The 17,992-nt window shown below is 41.2% G+C and overlaps 1 protein-coding gene across 4 annotated transcripts in view; it reads right to left on the bottom strand.

Annotated features, from left to right (window-relative positions):
- Pus10 (pseudouridine synthase 10) overlaps positions 1–17,992 on the bottom strand; it is a 74,192-nt gene that overhangs the window by 53,573 nt on the left and 2,627 nt on the right. For all 4 annotated transcript variants that reach the window (XR_007591405.1, XM_050140817.1, XM_050140815.1 and 1 more), the window contains exons 2-4: positions 17,759–17,895; positions 8,675–8,923; positions 7,904–7,990 (exon numbers count right to left, since the gene is read on the bottom strand). Coding sequence is in view for 3 of the 4 variants with exons in the window: in XM_050140817.1 (XP_049996774.1) it covers positions 7,904–7,990; positions 8,675–8,923; positions 17,759–17,884 (462 nt within the window). In the remaining variant the exon portion in view is untranslated. The remainder of the gene's footprint in view (positions 1–7,903; positions 7,991–8,674; positions 8,924–17,758; positions 17,896–17,992) is intronic.

Below are 17,992 nucleotides of genomic sequence, written 5' to 3'. Positions count from 1 at the left end.
ACCAGGCTGGCCTTGAACTCACAGAGATCCACCTGCCTCTGCCTCCCTGGTGCTGGGATTGAAGGCATGCGCCACCACAGCCCCGGATCTGTTCACATTCTTACTGCAGCCTGCACATCCACACAGAGGAAAACCATAGCAACCTCTTCCTTCTTGCTCTCCCTCACCTAGACTAGCTGGAGACAGGTCATGAACAAAAACAAAGCTAGAAAGTAAATATATATCTTTAAGCATCTGAAACATATTCTTGGGCATGCTTTCAACTGCATTCCTGGATCCAATATTTACTATGTTTTCATGGTGAGCCGGTCTTACTTGACCACTGCTGGAGTCAGAACAAAGCATACATAATGACACATTATGAGAACACCACAATGAAGCCTACCACTCTGTATACTTAAACAATAAAGACAATGTGGAAAGTTAAGAAAAGGCCATCCTCATGAAGCCAGGATGATTAGGTATGGTAAAATACACATGAATGTGCAAGATGAAGAGATGTGGCTCTACAGGGTATTTTTAAAGGAGTGGAAAAACATTCAGATTCCAATCAGCCTGACACAGGATGTCACATGACCTCTATTAGCTTCGGTTTTCCTTCTTCCAATGAAGATGGGATGGCTAGACAAGCGGTCACTATCCTTAAAGATAGGCAAAACTTGAATGGGGCCACTGAGACGGCTCAGCCGGCACAGACACTTGCCTCCAAGCATGATGACCAGAACTCAACCTCAGGTTTGGTGCATACTCCTGTACACATACTTATGGACATTCATACACAATAAGCAAAGAAATGCAATACGAACTAAAAAAAAAAAAAAAAAAAAAACCTTGGCTAGCAGGCTTGGCAGGTAATAAAGGTGCTTGCTGTGCAAGCCTGGCAAAGTGAGAAGGATCCTGGGACCCACACAAAGGTGGGAGAAAACTGACTTTATGAGTTGTCCTCAGACCTCCATGGCATGGGCAGCACATGCAGATGCGCGTGCGCGCGCACACACACACACACACACACACACTAATCGTGACAACTTTGAAATGGTGGCAATCACGCTAGACAGAAAGGTGGGGAACTCGGACTCTCTTCCAGACATTCTCACCTGGTATGAACAAGTTTGCACCTGGAGAGAGTCTGGCCAGGGCCGTGAGAAATCACAAATTACATCACTAACATCTTTTAAAATAAGTGCCATGAAAAGCTACAGAGCCCTGTTCTAGCTAACTAGCAAGGTTCATTAAGACCTATGATTCCGTGAGTCTTTTACTATTATTGCGTTTGTGTTTGTGTGCACGCACACACATGAACATTTGTGCATGCCATGGTGTACATGTTGAGATCAGAGGACAATGTGTTCTCTCCCTCCCACCATACAGCCCCAGGGGACTGAACTCAGGACTTTGGGCTTAGGGACAGGTGTTAACTGACTGAGTCACCCTACTAGTTTCTCTATGACTCTTAACAGTGCATAACTGTAGGTGCTGGTGTGCCTACGGGGCAAGCTCTTGGGGTACACTGTATAGAAAGATGGCTTTGGATGGGCACATGAAAACAGTTGTGTGCTATAAAGGTTTTTAAAGTAGTAGCTTGGGGATGGAGAAGATGGCCCAGTGGACAAGAGCTCTTGATGTTCAAGCAGGAGAAAGAGTTCGAATCTCCTGTACTTATTTAAGAGGCCACCTGTGACTACATATGGATGTTTAATCCCAGACTTGTGGGGTGTTGGCACAGGAGGCTGTCATCCTAGCCTCACACACAGGGAGAGGCCTGTCTCAAGGCACTAGGGCAGGAAGTGATGGAGTAGACACCCGACATCCTCTGGCTTCTGAGAGCACTCACAGCTGTGTGCGGAAGTGAGCATCAGTAAAGCCTCTACACACACACACACACACACACACACACACACACACACACACACGCTGAAGCCTATGAACTTAAAACCCCTGAACCACAGACCTTGCAGAGACAGAAGGAAGTTCTAACCAACTAACTGAACCAAAAATAAAGCCATCGATGCTGAAGCCAACTGTAACCTGCCTTTCTAAGCTCAGAGCCATCGATGCTGAAGCCAACTGTAACCTGCCTTTCTAAGCTCAGAGAGGGCTGCAAAGCTCAGGAAAAGCGGACCTCTGCCGTACGTTTAGAACGGGTGTCTGCCATACAAATTCTAAGCTGGAAAAGCATGGAAAATGGAGAGAAAGGAGAAACTCTAGCTGCTGAGTCAGAAGACAGCCAGCTCAGAGCTACATGCGCATGCAATCCTAAATGAGCAGCTCTCTGTATCTGCAGTTAGAGCTATGAATTAAACACAATCAAAAAACTACTGTCCTTTAGAGTAACTGTGGACCTTTGCAGGGGGAGATTTTACTGAAGAATCAATTCAGAAAAATCCCAGGCTCTGTACATACATGCAAACCTGAGCATGTGCATTCTGTGTCTCTGAACCTTTGTCTGTTTTAATATAGGGCATCACTGCACAGCCCTAGACAGCACTGAATTCTCAGCCCTGCTGGCCTCCTGAGATTACAAGAATTATATTATACCAGCTATGGCCGTGCATTCTTAGGACAAAGGAATTCATTTTTTTCTTCAGATCCTAAATGAGATCAAGAGGTCCAAACTGGTAAGGAGCCCACAAATTTAAATAAAATCAACTTTAAAAGATATTCATTTATAAAATTTTAGAAAGATAATTTAAGAAAAACCTGCTGCTACAGAATTGGCATTTAATGCAGAGCATGGAGAAACGAAACAGACTATTTTTATTTGAGAAACAAAACTCCAACCATCCCATACCACACATTGAGAAGCAGGGTGTTTCATATGTTCAGAATAACATTTATGAGACAGTGTAACTCATTTAATTGGGTCACTATGGTGAGCAATGGGAAATGAACCAAACTGGTGGTTCAATATCGCCCTCTGCTGGACTCAGATGGTAAAGACCCACCCCAAGGAATTGGCAAGACTAAGTGGAATACTTTTCCCAGTTTAGTCTGGGGTGATCTTCCATTAGCAGTTTCAATGCTATAGTGTGGCTTTACAGAAGCCAATCATGAACTCAGGGCAACAACCGCAGCAAAAGTCTGACTAGATTAAGGCTCACACCACAGGAAGGAGCCCTGTACGGTGCTGCAGGCCCAGGACAAACACTTGCGTTAAACAGATAGGATGTATGTCAAACTGATTTCTAAACATTTGTGTTTGTACCATAGATGGCTGCTGTCTCTGCCTCAGTAATGGAGGACATTTCTCTTCTGCATTGGGAGATGCTCACTGCAGCGACTTACTAGTCAGAGTCTGAGAACAACTGTCTACTGCTGTAGCATAACGACCCAAGGCGCCGCCAGAAACAGGACAAGAAACACACATGTACAAGGGGGAACATCACAGAGGAAGTGGCAGCAGAGTGTGAAAGCCAGCAGAAGGGAAATGTCATGTAGCCATTTCCTCTAGACTGAAACATTCTGTCACAAAAGGGACAGTGACACCCGAGGCTCGTGGAACTGACAGGAGGGCTGGCAAAACGCCTCAGCAGCTAAAGGTATTTGTGACCAAGCCTGACAACATATCTGAGCTCTAGTCCTCCAAACAGTTTAAGGAAAGAACAGATCCCTGCAAGCTGTCCTCTTACCTCCACAGGCACAGTGTGACATCTGCTACCCACACATATGCTACACACACACACACACACACACGACACCTGTGACATATACTACACACACATATGCCACACACACCTGTGACATATTCTACACACACATATACACGCACACTTGTGACACACACACCTGTGACATATACTACCCACACATATGCTACACTCACACACACCTGTGATATGTTCTACACACATACCTGTGACATATGCTACACACACCTGTGACATGCTACACACACACTGCGACATATGCTACACACACACACTAAATATTTTGAAGGAAACAGTAAACTCACAGCACTCAGGAAGCTCACTAAAGTTAGAAAACTCATGAGGGTCCCCACCAGATAATAGATAAACAGCAAACAAGTTCAGGAAGACGAGACGCCTAGGTGGAGCAGCTGGGTACAGGCTGTATAGGGATCCCACGATGCAGCTTTCACGAGTCCCCATTGTGGCCTTTTCAGTGACACCGCTGCCTGAGTCACTTATGCTCCAGTAAGCAATCGCAGCAAACTTCCTGGTTCCCCAAGTTCACCAGCTGGAACCGTTAATGTCTGTCCTCTTTATCTGAACTGAAGAGATGTGGACGCGCCAGCAAAGTAACGCAGCCGTGTTAAAATAGGTTTCCTTAATACTAACAGGATGCTTGCGCTGAAACGGCTTTAGGAGCTTCCTTCTACATACTGGCCAAGTGGTCACCAGTCCTTGGTTTAATCTGTGTTGGAGAATTTATCCTCTCTGGCTAAGTCCTTTGGGATGAGAAGTACTTCCATCCTGAGTCTACCTTCTTAATATGGCTGTCTCTATTGTCTTGTTCTCAAGCTGAAACCTCCATCCAAGTGTGACATTCTAACAACAGGAGCACTAAGCAAAGACCACTGTCACCGTTTCACCACAGATGGGCTGAGATCCAACATCATCCACACTGTGTCCCACTCCCACTCGGTATCATCTAACTAGCTCTGTCTCTAACCAGTTCTAACCGACGTTCCCGAGATGTCGGTCCTTGAACGTGGCGGCTACTGTTTAAACTCAAGTATAAGAACCCATATTTATTATCATTTCATCTTTCTAGACTGTTCTTGTTCAGAAGCTCTTGTGAATTAACTATAGCATCTGGCATGTCTACTGCACTCTCAAGCCTGTGTCCTGGAGCCCATAGGGAGGGGGAAAGAGCCCTGGTGACACGGGGACTTCCTGCACTCCGGTGATGTTTGTGTTCCCATGCACAGGCGTCATCAAAGGGCTTCTGTGTCTCCCTTAGGAGACTAGAACTTGGGAGGACAGAAAGACAAGACCCAGCAACTATTTTCATCCTCTTCCCTCAGTGGAGTTCACGTGGCTGACCATGGGGCATGTTAGGAGCACTGTCCAGCTTAGGACCAGCCACTCATCCAGCTCCTGCGGATGCAGACAGTCCAGCATAAGCCAGCCGACTGTGTTCTGGCCCTGCCCTGTTCCGGCCATTCTCAGGAAGGTATCACGAGAAGGAGTGGTCAGTGGCAGCCATGTTCCACCAGCTCTCCAGATGCTGCAGATACGCTTTGCTCCAGCAAACTTCTGTGTTGTTCTTCCTCGTGCCCAGTGCCTACGACTCACACCCGCAGTGCTCCTGGGCTGGAATCTTACGGACGTTTGCAGCCAAGCTCACCAATGGCTAGTGTTCAGAACTATTCACCTTTGGAAAAGCTGAGTGGCACTTTGTTCCCGATTACTTGGAAAGTGTGCTGCCTTTAGCGTCCCTGAGGATCACAAGCAGCCGCAGGCTGTTGAAATCTATGTTAAAATGTAATTTACTGAGCCAGATCACTCAGCCCCACTTAGGAAAGCCTCACTTCGTGGAGCCGCCATTCTCCCGAAAACGGTAACTCGGCTTTCTGTTTTTGAGAAAGATTACATTTTCCCTGACAGAAAGTCAGAAGCAAAGCAGGATTTTCAGAAGTCGACTCTATCACTATGAGCAGTGCACCAGCATTCCAAACAGGTCTGCTCATGTCCTAGCCAACCTACACAAATCTCCCTCAGCAGTTCTTGTGAGCCTTATTCACTGAAGGATCTGCTTTTCTGGTTGTTATCCTAACAGATCAAAGTGTCCTTCTTATATTTGCATTCAAGTGACTCTGTCATTGTTGGGTTTCTTGTTGTATTATTTGTAACTGATCTCAGTTTTGCAAAATTAAACTTGCCTGTTCAACTTGGGCAACAGTTACACAGGGAGTTCATCAGGTTACTCACAACACTCTTTCGTAAGTTTTTCAGAAGAAAAAAGGCCCCCCCTCCCCCGCTCCTGCTTACCTTCAGGATCTTACTCTGCAGCCTGAGATGAAATCATGATCCCCTGCCATACATACGCCTCGTTTCTCAGCCTTACCTTTTAAAAGGATGATTTCTTGAGACAGGCTTTCCCAGGCTGTCACAGCAGCCGTCCTGCCTCAGCTGCCCAAAGTGCTGTGTCACAGGCAGGAATCCCCAAACCTGGCTTCCCAATTCTTTATAGGGAATTTTCTCTAAACTTACTTTTATTGGTTAGAATAATTTGGTTTGGATTAAAATCTGAATTTTTGCTTTCTCTAAATGTCCAAAGACTTATAACTTATCTTTAGGCCCAGGTGTTTATGCCAGTTTTTCTTATATTGAAATTCACCCAATTCACCGGGTGGTGACGCACACCTTTAATCCCAGCACTTAGGAGGCAGAGGCAGGCGGATTTCTCTAAGCTCAAAGCCAGTCTGGTCCACAGAGCGAGTTCCAGGACAGGCTCCATAGCTACTGAGAAAGCCTGTCTCAAAACACCTAATTCGCCAAAATGTGTATCCCAAGTTCTTCCCCCTCTACCCCATCTCAGAAACATATTTTTTTTTAATTCTTAATTTTGAGCTGGCAAGATGGTTCAGAAGGTAAAGGCACCTGTTGAGTTCGGTACCTGAGACCCACATGACAGAGAACAGAATCATGTACTCCAAGTCGCTCTGACTTCTACACGTGTACATACACACACAATAAAATGTAAAAAGAAATGTAAGAGTATTAATTTTTCAAACTATAGTCTTTGTAACAATAGCACCAGTGAGTTTGCTTAGAATGAAAATTCCTAGGCCTTACTTGACTAAATACATACAAATCTCTGGAATTTACCAGATTGGGCTCAAATTCCTGACAGCCCTTCTGTCCCAGCCTCCTGAATACTGGGATTACAGAGAGAAGCCACCATGCCTAGTTATGAATAAATCTTATACTTGTTATAAAGTTGAGAAACCACTACTGTGGTTGTTTGAAAGAAGATGGCCCCCATAGGGAGGGGCACTATTAGTAGGTGTGTCCTTGCTGGAGGAAGCCTGTCGCTGTGGGGGTGGGCTTTGAGGTCTCCTGTGCTCAAGCTACTTCTAAGAATCAAGATGTGGGACTCTCAGCTCCTCCAGCACCATGTCTGCCTGCACGCCACCATGTCCCTCCATGACGAGAATGGACTGAATCTCTAAAACTGTAAGCCAGCCCCATTTAAATGGTTTTCTTATAAGTGTCTCTTCACGGCAACAGAAACCTTAACCAAGACAACTATCTAAAAGAAGAAACTTCAAATTCAAAATTTCTCAAATTATGTACTTTAATCTAAATGTGATTCTTATCGACCTAACTTCTTAGACTGTGGGTGGCAACCACATCTGGCGTCACATACCTGGATGTGGTGGGGTTGCAAGAAAAAAGATTGACACCAAAAATTAGCTCAAACTCAACTGTGTAATAAATCTGAGGCACTTCTGGCCATGCTTGCTCATGTCCCATCATGCAGCTCCACTGCAGCCTTAGTTCTGACACACGGCACACACAGCATGCCCAGCCTTAGTTCTGCATGCACAGCACACACAGCATGCCCAGCCTTAGTTCTGACACACGGCACACACAGCATGCCCAGCCTTAGTTCTGCACGCAGGGCACACACAGCATGCCCAGCCTTAGTTCTGCACGCACGGCATACCCAGCCTTAGTTCCGCACACACGGCACACACGGCATGCCCAGCCTTAGTTCTGCACACACGGCATGCCCAGCCTTAGTTCTGCACACATGACACACACGGCATGCCCAGAGCAGCCTCGAACTCCTCACCATTCAGCTTTCACACCAAGTGCCAAGTGTGAGCCTCTCTTTCCAACTTACATTCCCATTTGTGCTTATTTTTGTTTTAAAAATTAGAAATTCCCAGCATACATTTACTACACGGTCTGAGATTACAAAATGACCTTACCTCTCTCACAGACAGCTGTGGTGGGAAGGAAACCGATAAAACCACACTGGTGAATTCAAACCCAGAGGCTTCAACCTTTTGGCACACCTAGAAGAGCATCACAAATATGTAAACTCCGAAGACTTTGCGGAAATGTGGCTCTAATCATAGAGTTCCTCCCAGGACATGATACTGCACAGCTCCCCAACATTCACTTGGCAGCCAGGGGCTGAGGTTCAGTGGTACTGCGCTGGCCCAGCATGTGCCAGGACAACTCTAGTGCTGCCCGAAACAAAGGCAAAGCAACAAAACTGACGCATTCGGTGGAGCACTCTTCACAGACATCATGAGAGTAAGCATGTCCTAGTTCTCACCCTACAGAACTGGCAGTTTCAGGACATGTTGAGTGTCAGACAGTTCTTATAAGTTTGCCATATGTTGATATACTTTCAGAATAGTTGGTCTTTTCTAATGAAGACGAGATTCCAGTGATTAACGCATACAGACCAAGTTCAAATGAATGGTATTGTTTAGGACCTTTGGTCTAAGAGTCCTAGCTTTAAAGCTACGCTGTTGGGCTGGAGAGATGGCTCAGTGGTTAAGAGTATTGCCTGCTCTTCCAAAGGTCCTGAGTTCAATCCCAGCAACCATATGGTGACTCACAACCATCTGTAATGGGGTCTGGTGCCCTCTTCTGGCCTTTAAGCATACACACAGACAGAATATTGTATATATAATAAATAAATTTAAAGCTACGCTGTTTCTGACAACACCTATAATGAGATGGTTTACCTTCGCAATAAACTCTTTCTCACAGAATTCTTGAAGAATTCCTAAGCAAACATTGCACACACTCGAGTTTGAAGGCTCAGAAGCAATGCTTTCGTCTTCCGTGGCAGAGATCCCCTCTTGTCCGTTTCTACTCAAATTATCTGTCCCATCTTCTTGTAGACGAATTTTCTTCAATGGTGGGTTTGGAACTTCCAAAATTAATTCATCTTTTTCAGTTTCAAGAAATTTCTGTAGATCATTTAACAACTCCTAAAAAGTTAAGAAAAAGCAGAAACATTTTAAAGCGGCTTGAAGATTCCTAAGATGAAGTGTAAAAGTCAGCAAAGTGTAGTAATGTGTCTTTTTGTTTTTAATTAGTAGTGAAGGACCTTCCCAAAATAACTACAAACCAGACTTGTACATTTGTTGATGGAGCCTTTTTATTTAAGATTAGGGTTTTAGCTTAAATAATTTGTGAATTTTTTTTGGAAAAGTATACACATATATAACATTTGGCTAGTATATGGAATAAATGCATTAATAATAAATTCGATCATCAGTAATGCATGGATGGATGCTGCACACAGGATCTGCCTACCGATGAGCACCATGATTAAAGGCGTGTACTGCCCCCTTACAATTGCTTTCCTGGATCCCAGCCCTCTGGTCCCACTAGAGCACTCAGAGGCAGAGGGAGCAGATCCTCGTGAGTTCAAGCACCCAGGGCTAAATAGTGAAGCACTGTCTCAAAGCAAGGTGTAGAGAGGATTATAACAGCACAGACGCATACAACACTGGTTTATATCAATTCAGGAGTGACTCTCTAGATCTGAGAGATTAATCTGTGGCGCTGCACTGCGATAGAGCCCAGACCTCAGTCAAAGTTCATAGCGCGCCTTGAAGTCACTTCAGACTGCTGTACTGGTATGTGCTCGGCCTGTCTGTTTAACCTAACTTTAAGGGAGCAACAACCAACCTTACTTGCCTGGGCCTTCCCACATAATCCATTATAACCCAAGATAACATATAACTATGATCTTAAATTATGTATTCTCCCATACCCTTGGCCCAAGAGCAATGCACATGTGTTTGCATGTGTACTATGATAATCATTTGCTAGAAACAGCAAATAGGCCAAAAGCAGCCTTATAAAATGAATATTCACCATAAATACTGAAAGAAGCATTCAGCTATTGCCTGATAGGGTTTGCTACCTGGGTCAGTTGGAGTCGGAACTAACTCCTTGTAAAACTGCTAAATATTTCTGCAAAGTATTCTCAATCCTTCTCCATGTGATGATTTCTATGCTGTTTAATAAAAGAAATAGTGAGATGGCTGAGTGCTGTAGGAGCTCCTTCAGCCAGCAGCCTTTAAGATACCAGCCCACTTGGGCGTGGTCTCTTATACTATAAATGCCTTTCTTCCAGCTGTTAGATGTTGTTCCTGTTCCCCGTTCATACAGAGGACTGTGATCTGTGAGTCTACCCCTAAATAAATTTATTTAAGATTAGGATTTTAGCTTAAATAATTTGAGATACTCAATACTGAGATAGTTTGAGATTTCTTTTTAGCATCCATCTTCATCTGGCATCCACATGGATCCCAACGCCTACCAGGTGGACTGGTCTAAAAGGCCCCAAAGGTCCACAGCCCAGAAGGTCTCCCATCCCTGCCCACCTGGCTTGATTTCACCTACTAAGCTGGTTTGTTTTTGTTTTTTTGGGTTTTTTTTGCAAAACCCAACCACAGCAGAGCTAAATGCAGTGACTTGGAAATTTCCCAGGCTCATGCATGCCTTCCCTCTCCACTGCTGCTTCCCTGCCGTGCATGCGGTGACTTGTGCAACTTCTGGTTTTTGCTACCTGCTCATGAGCTCTGAGCTCCTTGCTCCGTGTACGGAATTGATTCAACTGCTCTTAATTTGTCAAGCAAAGCATACTTGTCAGTATTTAACCAGGCACCAACACAGGAAACCAAAGCAGTGCAGGACTGTTCAAGCCACCACCCTTCGCGTTTCTTTGCCACACGGCTAAAACCATGAAACCTGCTGGCCAATAAAGATTTACACTTGCAACAATTTACCGAAATCTCCTAAGAAAGGTAACTATTTAATTAATAAATAAATCAATAAGCTTGAAAGTTATTTAATGGCAGGAATTTAATAACCTTTTTGCTTATACTATGGATGGTATTCTGCAAGGCTTATATGGTTTTCCTGATACATCCATTTATTGAATATTGGGACTTAGTTTTCTTTTTTATATTATATCCGTAAGAAAATGGTTTAATAACAGAGTCAAGAATGAGGCACTTTTAGGAATGATACCGTCTTCACAGACTAATAATGAACAGCTAGCTGACAGGATTAATACCATCAAAAATCAAGAGTTAGCTGAAAAAAATAATACTATTGAAAAGGATAACATTAATTTGAAAAACAAAATCCAATCTATGTCAAAGGGTACTGAGAAATTATCTGAAAGAATTCATACTGTTGAATTTGACAATCAGACTCTGTTAAAAGATATGATAGGTTAGCAGATAGAGTATCTCTCCTGGAAGGCAATCTGCATGTTATCCAACTAATGTCCTAGGATGAGATGTTATCCTTAAAGGTAAAACTTCATACCTTGGAATCACATGTTCAGAATGAGGATGAGAGGCTAGGTGCTTCTATGAAATCATTAGAAATATATACAGGCCAGGAGATTCAGGCTTTACAAAAGACAGTAGTAAAAATATGATATGATTGATGGTGTAGAAGATTAGATAGTTGTAGTTACTGTCCTCTCATGATCTAGTCAAGCCATGTCTAATATAAGACTTAGACTCCTTAGGAAAGAATGTTTATTAAAACATTAGAATATGTTCCTTGCTTAATATTGTTTATGCTGGTTGTAATTCTAACTTTATACTTGATATCTGTTTCTAGTGTTCACAGTTTTGTATTGGGTTTGGAATTCTCCTATTTAAACAAAAGGGGGAGGTGCGCCTTTGGGATACTAGCCCACTTGGGCATGGTCTCTTATACTATAAATGCAGTGGTAAAGCGTGCACTTGTCCTCTTGCTTCTGACTGTTTCAGAATGATGAACTGATCTGTCACTAGAAGCTGGAGAAGTCTTATCTCACTAGAGAACAAACATAATGTCTGACATATGGATGAAAAATCACCACACTGGTTTAGTGGCCTGCCACTCTCCTGAGAGGATTTTCTGATTTTTTTAAAAAAAAACATATGTATTCAATAAAACTTTGGAACAACTAGGACAAGAAAAAAATGTGATATGATTGAGGAAATTACCAGAGCTAATGAGAAGGGAAACAATTGGAAATATGCAAACAATTTCCTAAATACATAATTTACCATTACTTGGATGACATTCTGCTATCTGATTCAAATGTATATACTTTAGAAAGAATGTTTGAAAAAGTAAAGAAAGTTTTGCCTAAATGGGGATTACAAATTGCTTCTGGAAAAAATACAAAGAGAAGAATCTATCAATTACTTAGGTTATAAAACAGGTTTACAGAAAATTAGAACATAAAAAGCACAAATTAGGAAAGATAATTGCAGACTCTTAATGACTTTCAAAGATTGTTAGGAAACATTTCCAGTCTATGACCCACTGATGGGTAACACCTGATTTAATAATTCATTTAAACAAAACCTTAGATGGTGACAAAGACTTAAATAGTCCCAGGGAATTAACAGCTGAAGCTGAAAAAAAAATTGACTGTGGTTGAAGAGAAATTACAGGAGGCACATGTGGATCAGGTGGGGTGGATCCAAATCTTAACTGCATTCTAATCATATTGCCTTCCAGAATTTCCCCTATAGGAATTTTAATTCAGAGGGAAGATATTATCTTAGAGTGGATCTTTTTACCACATAATCCAAGTAAAAAAATTTAATAGCAACAGTCCCAAAAGTGATAGAATTAACCTTTTAAAGATAACTAACTGGATCCTTCCCTGCATTGTACATGACATACCAATAACTGGAGCCTGTACATTCTACACTGATGCAAATAAATCAGGAAAGGCAGGTTACAAATCAGAAGATTTAAGTGATGTGGAACAAAGCTCTTGTAATTCTTCCCAAAAGGCAGAATTATTTGCTATTCTCATGGTACCAATGGATTTTAAAGAACCTCTCAATATAATTACTGATTTGCAACAAAGAAGGAGTTGTCTTGCATATTGAAACTGCTGAATTTATACCAGATAATACAGAATTGACTTCATTATTCATATATAAGATTCATTATATCAAGATATAATAGGAATAGGCTTTGTCCCATATACATAACACACATCCAATCCCATACGGGTCTGCCAGGTCCTCTAGCACAAGGTGTAGCTGAAATTGATTGATTATTGATTGGAAATGTGCTGAAGGCCTGAGGATTTCATTTAAAAAAAATTATGTCAATAGCAAAGGTTTAAAGAAAGAGTTTCCTATTACAGAGCAACAAGCTAAGGAGATTACAAAGAGATGCCCTACTTGCTCTTTCTATAACCAAACACCGCTACCTGCAGGCACTAACCCAAAGGGTACTCAAAGGAATGAAATCTGGCAGATGGATGTGATCTACTTTGCAGATTTTAGAAAATTAAAATATGTACACCACACCACTGACGCTGATTCAGGTTTTCAATAGACAACTGTTTTGAGCTCAGAAAAGGCTGATTCAGTAATCATGCATTTATTAGAAGTTATGGCCATCATGGGTATACCTGCACAAATAAAGACAGATAATGGTCCAGCATATGTCTCTTTTAAAAAAGCAAGTTTTTGTTTATTATAATATAAAGCATATTACAGGTATACCAAACAATCCTACAGGTTAGACAGTTATAGAAAGATCAAATTGAACTATAAAGGATATGTTTAAAAAAAACAGAAAGGGATGGAAAATTCCCCCCAGAAATAGATTGCATAATGCTTTATTAACCTTGAATTTTCTTAACACTTATGAGAAAGAAAACATCAAAGAGACATTGGATAACAGAAAAATTTCTGAATTAAATCAGCTGGTATATTTCAAGGATGTGTACCTCACAATAGAAACCAGGAGATGTGCTGGGTTGGGGAAGGGGCTTGGCTCTTTTTCCACAGGAAAATAAAATAGGATACCATGAAAATTAATAAAGATTCAGCTTGAAAAAGAGAAACCTCTTGAGAAAGAGAAATGGCAGCTCAACCATGGAGGTGACAACCATCCATACAGGTGGTAAGGAAACCTCATAAGGGTTGAGACAGGGTTCTGTTCTTGTCTTTGCAGGAAAATACTCATCTTCAAAAAGTCAAAAGGCCCTGGACATCTAGATGCCTAAAGAGAAAAAGTAACTATCCAGATAGGCTCACCAGGCAAAGAATAATGACCTATGAGGACAGGTCAGTTGAGGCTGAAAATCACTGAACATAGTTATTTTCCTCTCATGACTTGGCCAAGTTATTTCTAATACAAGACTAAGACTCCTCAGAATAGGATAGTTACTGAAACATTTGTTTGTTGCTTGATATTATTTATGCTGGTTGTAATTCTAATTTTTATACTTGATATTTGTTCTTATTGTATATAGTTTTGTACTAGGTTTAGAACTCTCTTATTTAAACAAAAGGGGGAGGTGCTGTAGGAATTCCTACAGCCAGTAGCCTTTAAGTTACCAACCCACATGGGTGTGGCCTCTTACACTATAAACGTCACAGTGTAAAGTGTGCTTACTCTGTCTTCCAGCTGCTAGATTTGGTTCCTGTTCCCTGTTCATACAGAGGACTGTGATCTGTGAATCTACTCCTAAATAAAAAACCCTTTATTATACTCAATTCTGAGCTTGTGTGGGATTTCTTTTTAGCATCCATCTTTAGTTGAGTGGTTAAGAACATGTAGTGTTCTTCCAGAAGACCATGTCAAGTGGCTCACAACCATGTAATTCCAGCCCCAGGAGACCCAAGCTTCTGGCCCCTATAGGCACCCACACAGGTGGCATACACTCACACAGACACACTCATGATTACAAATAAAATTTAAAAATGTGTTAAAAAAAAAAATAAAAGAGCCAGGTGGTGTCAGCACAGGCCTTTAATTCCAGGACTCAGGAGGCAGAGGCAGGCAGATCTCTGTAAGTTTGAGGCCAGCCTGGTCTATAAGAGCTAGTTCCAGGACAGGCACCAAAGCTACACAGAGAATCCCTGTCTTGAAAAACAAAAAATAAATAAAATAAAATAAAATAAAAAGAAAACAAAGCCCTTTGTTAGGAACAGACACAAAAGGAAAGACAGATAGATATAGGGATAAATTTACAAGACAGCCTTTGGGTGGGCACAGATTAGACTCACACACCAGAGATACAGAGACACAAGGAGAATGAAGGAGAGAATTCAAATCTGGGCTCCCTCTTGGTTTAAATGACACCAAGGAGAAGTACTTTGATTTCTGTCTTTAATGCAACACTGGTGACTGAATTTATTGTTAATCCACTTAATCCACACACCAATCAAATGCCTACTATATATGTGAATATTTTTCTGAAAGAATTTCACAATCAATGAAGCTAAAGCCTCAATCTTAAATAGAAAGGCTCAATCAACAAAGTCACAAATCTGGTTTTTAGTTTTATTGGGAAGGTCATTCAACTACTAATTTAAAAAAAAATCAATTCTACTTACTAAAACATAAAATATAAACTGGGATGGAGATGTAGCTTAGTGTCAGAATACCTGCTTAGCAGGCATGAAGCCTTGGGTTCCAACTCCAACAGCAAAGAGACAGAAAGACACACACACACATACACTGGAAAGTACAAGCTGATTTTCATCCTTGCTAAATTATTTAACACCTCACAGCACAGCATTAGTTAATGTGAAATCTCATCATTTAGAGGTTGAGCAAGTGAAGATAATTTTTGAGACAATTTGTCAAAATATCTAGATGAGAGTTCTAAAATTTGGCATCATAATTATAATCCATTTATATGCATTAAGCGAAAGAAGCCCTCTTATACATTTTTGTCTAATTTGTCATTCCTTGCATTAGAATGTAAAAACAAGCCTCCCCTTGTAAACACCCCAATACTTCTGCTATTCCCCCACCTAAATGCTTGTGCTTCTTACACATCAGGTTTGACTGTTTAGTTATTGGATAAATCATTTGAATTCAGTTAGATTATACTAAACTTAGGACATTTTCCATTCAAACATTAGCACTCCAATTTTCACCAAGAATTCACACATACATACATACAGTATGCTATGAACCACACAATGTTAATTGCTACCTAACGTCTGTAACATGAGAATAACATAATATGTATGTGTGTGCTCATGTACAGCTCTATATGACTGGAACAAAACAAAGCTTAAAACATTTTTTAAAAAGCCTTCAAATATTGTGTTTATATTTATTCAAAAGGATATTATAGGTCAAAGTTGCTGACAGTCTCCCTCTATAAAATGTATTTGAATCCAGTACATTTATATAGTGCGAAGTGTGTGTAAAGGGTATATAAGGAAGACTGCACAAAACTGGATACAAGCTGAGCATTTACACACACAGCAACTATCACTGCGTAGGCCACTTCTGCTTTCCAATTGCTTTCACATACTTAATAGATCATGTCCTTAAACCTCCGTGAGGTAGAGGTTATCACCATTCCCACGTACAGAGAAGTAAACGGAAGGTGAGCAGTGACGAACTGAGATTCAAATCCACATCTTGTAGCTCCAAATCCTAGGCTTTGGGTTCAGAGATACTGTTCAAGTCCTAGCTTGCTCACTTAATAGCTGTTTAACTTTGGGCAGGCTGCTTAACCTCTCTGTGTTTCAGTTGCTTCATCTGAAAATAGAGATAATCACAGCATGTACTCACAAAAGATTAAATGAAAGCTTGACATGCAGAAACACTAGATGAACACTAGGATCTAATATTATTTCTAACAGTAGAAACAGCACAATGATATAGAAAAACAATGTACACATGGTTTGCCTTTGAAAAGAACATCTTTGTTAATATCAACCATATGTCACAGGCATATTTTATACTCTGTGTGAAAATGTTCTACTCAGTGGCACAGTTCTGTGTATTATTGTAAATGTAAAAAACTCTTTAAGTTTCTTGTGTTACTAGTATCAGAAATAATGATTATGCTAAGCACTTACTTTTAAAGACTTCCTGACACAGCCAGGTCGCACAGTGTTCCTGACAATGCGGACTGCACAGCTGTGGATGGTGGGCCCTAGATTACACTGCCTACTAACACTGCATCTTACACCTTAATTTAAGTACACTTCATGAGGCTCACAGGAGTACAAAGTCATCGAAGGACATCTTCTCAGAACATATTCTCTTCACTGAGTGAAGCAAGCGGTAGGCTGTGGACATAGATGGATCGATGCCAGGATTCACTGGGTTCACTGGCCAGCACCAGAAGAATATATACGTATATATAAATGGTAATACACAACAAGGGAAATAACCAGGACAAGCAGCACGGCCTGCTGGGTAAAAGTACTTGGCACACAAGCCTTCTAACCTGCTTGATTTACCAGGATTTATGGTGGAAAGAGAGAACTAGCTTCCACACATGCATCTGTGTCACACACACACACACACTACTACCTTCCACATATACACCTGTGACACACACACGCCATATTCATAAATATATGCATATTCATAAAAATAATAGACAAAAATTTATTTTAAAAAAGTAACCAAATTTATTTTCTACTAAAAGAAGAAATCAGGACTATGACCCTGCCCCTCCTGCTGCATAGCATTAACGTCCGGGAAGAAGCATCATCTTATGATATTTTGTTTACATGCCCTTTATAAAATGTATACACAAGTAATGAATGTAGCAAAAGCTCCTAATAAAGTTCCCTCTCTACATTAACTGTTAAATGGTAATGCAATCAATCAGAAAGCAACTATATTCCTAATCAAATGTTTAAGGAAATTAATTGCAGTTCCAAAATGACCTTAGTAGGAATAGTTTCGTTAATTCTCCTTGTTTGGTGGAGTTAAGGACCACTGTGTTCAAAGCTAGTGACATTCATTCTAAACTAAAAAAAGCATCCCTGAATGTAAAAAGAAAATACCTTGGATGGGCGTTTGTAAGGTGCATGAAGATCCACACCACAGAATCTGAAGATACATCTGGGACAGGTACCAGAACTGAGCAACATCTGGGCCACATGCTTGTTTTCCTCAGTCAGTGGAAACATGCTGATTATAACTAGGAGAAAAAGAAAGTGAACAGTTTTAGTGATTTACTGCTACATACAAATATGCCCTTAAGAAGAAAAACTAGCTTTCTTTTGAAAAATTCTATT

Source organism: Alexandromys fortis, unplaced genomic scaffold (assembly GCF_014885135.2).
Source record: "Alexandromys fortis isolate MF-2015 unplaced genomic scaffold, M_Fortis_MF-2015_v1.1 scaffold_7, whole genome shotgun sequence".
NCBI classification, from domain to species: domain Eukaryota; kingdom Metazoa; phylum Chordata; class Mammalia; order Rodentia; family Cricetidae; genus Alexandromys; species Alexandromys fortis.
This window is presented reverse-complemented; position numbering and strand designations above follow the sequence as displayed.